This window comes from Quercus suber, unplaced genomic scaffold (assembly GCF_002906115.3).
Source record: "Quercus suber isolate HL8 unplaced genomic scaffold, Cork oak 2.0 scaffold_393, whole genome shotgun sequence".
Taxonomy (NCBI): domain Eukaryota; kingdom Viridiplantae; phylum Streptophyta; class Magnoliopsida; order Fagales; family Fagaceae; genus Quercus; species Quercus suber.
Genome location: NW_027069845.1, coordinates 421509 through 427238, shown reverse-complemented (window position 1 = coordinate 427238; position 5730 = coordinate 421509). Strand labels below are relative to the sequence as shown.

The following is a 5730-nucleotide window of genomic DNA, read 5'->3' as shown; positions in this document are numbered from 1 at the left end:
ATTCTTTTGGTGGTTAGAAGTATTATTGTAATGATCAATTTATACAGGATAGTGACCGTTGGCGTTTCCTGTTTACTCGTTTATTAAAAAATAAAAACTTTTATTCAAAGGCTCCTAAAAGAAAATTAGGTTTGTGAGTTCCAGTTAGTTTAATTAGTAAAGTCTTTGATACTTGAATAAAAGATTTGAGATTCAATCCTCGTAGAAGTGGACACCATAAGTTGAAACTCTCTCAAAAAAAAAAAATCAATTAATATGATTTTTTTTTTTAGCAAAAAGTCTTATATTTTCATGGACAGTTCTTGGTATTCTAATAGGAATATTTATGGTTTAAATCTGTCTTTTCCAACTATTTAATTATATAAAAAAAATTGTCAAAAAATTTATAACTCAAAGATATTACATATTTTCATTTTATAAGAAGAATTAATGTTTAAATCCTCTTTCTCCTATTATTGCTTCTTTATTTATTTATTTTTTTTTTTATAGGATTCTCCTATTATTGTTAATAGCGAATTATCATGATAAAAAAATGATTTATTTGTTTTTAATGTTGGTTGTGTGACTTGTGTCAGATAAAGGTATGAGCGTGAAATTTGGCCATAGAAAACCAAAATCAAGCTGTGAACATGCAATTGGTCCGTTCAGGCTAAAAATACATTCAGCCGACAACAAATGTACCGAAGGTCCGAAAGCCATAACATAAGGCAATCCAAGAAAATAGTACTAGAAAAAAAAATACTAAATTTTTAATACTTTCACAATAAAATCCAAAAACACTAAAAACGTAATTCTAGAAAAAAAAAAAAAAAGATTACTTTTTTTCTCTACATATTTTCACCGATAAATAAAAAAATAATTTAAACGGTCATTTTAAATTAAATATCTTAAAAAGTTAACACTTAAGTTTTGTCGTTAGAATGTGGTGGAGATAACGTTTGTACTAAATAGAAAGCATATCTAACCTATTTTACTGTTTATAAATATAGAAAAAAGAGAATATAAAAAAGGATAACGGAAGAAAGTCATATTGCAACTAAAAGCACGTGAATGAATACGAAAGCAGTTCAAACGCAAAGAAAACAGACTAAAATAAAGGTGGCGGTTTTTTGGGGGACATGTACAGTGTAGCTGTGAGAGGCAAGAAAGAAAGAAAGAAAAAAAAAAAAAAAAGAATAAATCGTTTTCCTCGTGCATTAAATAAATAAAATTTCTTCTGCTTACTGGCGTATTGGCTGTCCCTGTGCGTTTTTGTGTGCGTTACGTGTTTTAAGTACTTTTCCCAATTTGCTATTGTGGGGGCACATCACATCACACCACACATAAAATAAAAACCCATTGATATATCTTTTAGTATATATAAAGCCAATCTCTCCTCTCTAAATTTGTCATAGCATTTCCTGACACCAAAATAAGAAAACAAGAAAACTTTGTCATAGCATTTGATCTATCTCTCTCTCTCTCTCTCTCTGATCAATAGATCTCTAAATCTTGTAGAATCTAGAAGATGAAGAGGAACTGCAATTTGGAACTTCGCCTTGTTCCCTATTCTGCCTCTCTTCCTTCCAATGATTCAGGCGACGACCACCAGCCAATGTAAGCTCTCTCTCTCTCTCTCTCTCTCTCTTTTCATTTCTCTAATTCAATAATTGAAGGACGGATTTGAATCAGAGATACCATCGTTAATTTAACACTAAGAGATGTCAGTTGAATAACAAAACTCTCGACAGTTGTCTTTGACTCTTTTATTTTTTTCTAATTACTGTTGTGTTTTGTGTTTATGTAGGATGGAAGAGCGAAGAGGAAGCCCACAACAGAACCAGCAACCGCAACAGCTGACTATTTTTTACAATGGCAAGATTTGCGTTTCTGATGTTACTGAGTTTCAGGTATGTTTGTGAACTAGTTAATTCTTTCTGTCTTCTTGTCTCTTTGCATGGTTTTCCTTTGTGAAATGCATGCGCCAAAATTGTTGAGTTGAGTTTGCCAATAAAATAATTTAAGAATTGCTAATTTTGGTTGGTGAAGACTGAAGTCGGCTGCTTTAACTTCTAGTTGCAATTTTTTGAATTTTAATTTTCAAATCATTGGCTTTTACTCTCCTTTAATATTTTGGTACCGTGTTGTACCTTTGTGACAAAATTTTCAAAGTCAGCGAACGATAGTGGAGTAGTACGTAATTTAGAGGCTGCAACCATGGAATTGTTAGGAATTGAGAATTCAAGATCGGTGCCGACAAATTGTTAAAAGTTGGTGCTTTTACTGTGGAATTAAATTTTTTATTTTTTTTTAAATTTTCCAAGTCTTATTTTTTACCGTATATAACATGATGGACTAGAATGATTTCATAGATTTGGACTAGAATAATTATTCCTATATTACTCATTATGTTAATTTTCCCATTACTTCTCAAATTCCTATTGTGGTAGCACTTATACATGTGTCAATTACAATATTTTTATGCTAGAAAGAAAACACATTAAAAATATTTGCTAATTAGTAAAGCAATATGTTCATACATTTCAGGCTAGATCCATCTTATTGCTTGCTACAAGAGAAATGGAGGAAAGGCTGAAAACTCCAACGGGGTCAGATCTATCTTCACCAACACTACAAACTGAGCAATATAGCCCTAGTACTGGTCTTTCCATGAAGAGGTCACTGCAAAGGTTTCTCCAGAAGAGAAAGAATCGGATCCAAGCAACATCGCCATATTAAAAAGTTTACTGTATTGGAGAGAAGAAAAATTATCTTGTCGAGTTTCTACAAAATTCTTTTGTGTCGAAAGCAGATTCCATGGGGTGAACTAGTTTGTGCAAAAAGATTAAATATTGGCATGGTCTTCTCAATGGAGGCCCCCAAAATTACAAAATGGATATCAAACATGGCTCAAGACTCTCGATCTATATTTTGTTTATACCTTTAGTTCCCAAAGTAAACATTCTAGTTCCACCCTTAGTAGGTTCTATGGGGCTTGTAAATTATTTATTTAATTAAGGCTTTAACATGGCCAAACATTTCATTACTTGAATAAATTTACATTTTATTCTTTTTCTTTTTCTTTTTCATTTTTATAGAAAAAGCCCCTAAATGTGGGTATTCTTATATATATATATTATATTTAAGAGACTATTCTTATGTTGTACAGTTATATTTGTTGTTCTTTCTTAATTTTCTTTTTATGATGGAGGAAATGACTTTTTTTTTTTTTGAGAAGATGATAATAAAAAAATTAAGTAGAGTTTGTGAGCATGTTTCCTATTAATATTGTTAAATTTTTTTTTAGAGCAATCATAGTCTATGATATTAACTATATATTTTTTATGAGTAATGCTATAATCACAAACTATTTTACAACATTTTTACAAAATGTTGATGTGACCAACCTCTTATTGATTTTCATCGAAACTCACCATTTATATCACTTTTTTATTTATCAATAATCACTCACCACATCAATAGTTTGTAAAAAATTTTATAATTTGTATCTCTAGTATTATTCATTTTTTATATTTCCTTTTCTTTTTTAATTCTAGACAACCTTTTTAATTCTGCAACCTTTACCTAAAATTAAGGATGGCAATGGGGCAGAGTGGGGCCGAAGGATAGGGTTTTTGTCCCCGCCCTGCATGGTTTTATCTTACCCCATCCCCACCCCGCCCTGCATGATGGGGAATACTTTCTCACCCCATCCCCACCCCTTGGGGCCCCGCAAAGCCCTACCGCACCCCATAAAACTTTACTTTTTGTTAATTTGCCCTACAACTAGTACAATTTTTTTAATGAAACCTATTTCATTAATAAAAATATACTTGAAATTACAACTAAATTTATCCCATCAAATCAAATTAATTTTTAGAAAAAATTGAATAATTTATCCAAGTGTTTAATAAGACAATCATAAAAATAAAAAAATAAAAATCTCATAATATAACACATAACAAAATAAAAGCAGGGAATCACATTGGGTAGAATAAAATATGCTAATATTAATATGTTTGTTTAAATAGAAGGGGTTTTAGGGTATGAAAAATTTACAATTATAACCCTTAGTAACGAGGGGCGGGGCGGGTCTAAAAAGTCTAAACCCATCCCCGCTCCACCCCGTGGTGCGGGGCTAAAATCTTACCCCATTCCCACCCCACCGCCTTTGTGGGGCGGGGAAAACTTGCGCAGGGCGAAGCGGAGAGGGGCGGGGAAAAATTGCCATCCCTACCTAAAATGTGTTAACTCCATGTCAATGCTCCTCAAAGTTGGAGAGAATGAATAATCGATGATAATATACTAATTCTAAATCTTTTATTAATTTCTGGGGACATCAACGTTTTTGATTCTCTCCTTAAAGTTGAAGAGAATGAATAATTAATGATAATATAATAATTTCTAAATATTTTATTAATTTCTGGGGAGATCAGCAAATCTCTCAAAGTTGGAGAGAATGAATGATTAATGGTAATATAATAATTTCTAAATCTTTATTAATTTCTGGGGAGATCAGCAAATCTCCCTGAGTAGGAAGTCCTTCAGTCAATTGCCCAACTGATTTTTTTCCCCCTTGAATAAGTGCCCTATGCTATACACATAGATCATTGCTTCAATTTAACAGTTTAAGAATATCCTTAATATGTTGTTAGTGCCATGAGTTTTAATTAGTTTAATTGATAAAATATTTTCTTATTGAATAAAAGACTTGGGTTTGAATTACATATATGCTAATTATGCGTTTGGATGAATGATTTGCTATTTACATAGAAATTGACATATGAAGAAATTTAAAGACTCAATATTAATTAGTTTAATTGATAAAATATTTTCTTATTGAATAAAAGACTTGGGTTTGAATTACATATATGCTAATTATGCGTTTGGATGAATGATTTGCTATTTACATAGAAATTGACATATGAAGAAATTTAAAGACTCAATATTTACAAAATTCTTTGTATGGATAATGAGATTTTAAATTCATTGTTTCTAGAAAATCTCGGCCTAAGTTTCTCCCATGCATAAGTTAGAAACTCACTAAATAATAATAATAATAAAAATAACCACACACACACCACAGCCTTTATCTTCTTCTCCAAGAAGCAAAATGGTTATGTTCTTGAAGTTGCAATGTTATTGTATAAGTGCTTGCGAGTGACCTTAGTTAGGGCTTAGGGGCGAGATGGTTGATGTTCTCTTTCTCTAAATCATGTTTGGATATTTTTCTTACCTGTAGAATGAAAAATATCAGAAGTATGAATTCCTTCTTCTTTTTTTTCCCTCTCATGTCTAATTAGATGACGGGGGATCAGTCCAATTGATGGGGCTTATACGTGAGGAGTTTTGTTGCAAGAACTGTCACTTCTATTTGGCTTATTAGGAGATATGAGCTCTTTTTAATTTCTTCTAAAAAAAAAAAGAAGAAGGTGTTTTTAATTAGTTTCCTTTTTATTTTTTTGAAAAAAGAAAAGGTCTTGTTGGGAAGGACCACAGGACCACAGCTGTTTGGTCAAAAGAAGAATTCCCACCAAGGAAGCTTCAAAAAAGAAAAAAAAAAACCCACCTTCTGAAAATCGTTTATATTGAGCAAAATATTCGGGCCTGCGGAGATTGCCAACTTTTACAATTTTTCTAGGTTCTTTTAGTTCTAGGACCATACACCTTGTTACTACTTATTTGGGTGTCAAATATTGTTAATACCTTAAAGTAATCCAATCAACAATGGACATCCAAACAAATTGTCGA

At 31.6% G+C, this 5730-nt stretch overlaps 1 protein-coding gene across 1 annotated transcript; it reads left to right on the top strand.

Annotated features, from left to right (window-relative positions):
* Positions 1–1377: 1377 nt before the first annotated feature.
* On the top strand, positions 1378–3055 carry LOC111997619 (protein TIFY 5A). The gene is made up of 3 exons (XM_024029732.2): positions 1378–1596; positions 1787–1889; positions 2527–3055. The coding sequence occupies exons 1-3, from the start codon at positions 1508–1510 to the stop codon at positions 2716–2718; spliced, it is 384 nt and encodes a 127-aa protein (XP_023885500.2). The 5' UTR covers positions 1378–1507; the 3' UTR covers positions 2719–3055.
* The last annotated feature ends 2675 nt before the right edge of the window (positions 3056–5730 follow it).

Bases quoted from the DNA above. Each gene is read 5' to 3' on its own strand.
- LOC111997619 (XM_024029732.2), top strand. From the start codon at position 1,508: ATGAAGAGGAACTGCAATTTGGAACTTCGCCTTGTTCCCTATTCTGCC. The intron at 1,597-1,786 runs GTAAGCTCTCTC...GTGTTTATGTAG, and splicing joins GGCGACGACCACCAGCCAAT to GATGGAAGAGCGAAGAGGAA. The intron at 1,890-2,526 runs GTATGTTTGTGA...CATACATTTCAG, and splicing joins CTGATGTTACTGAGTTTCAG to GCTAGATCCATCTTATTGCT.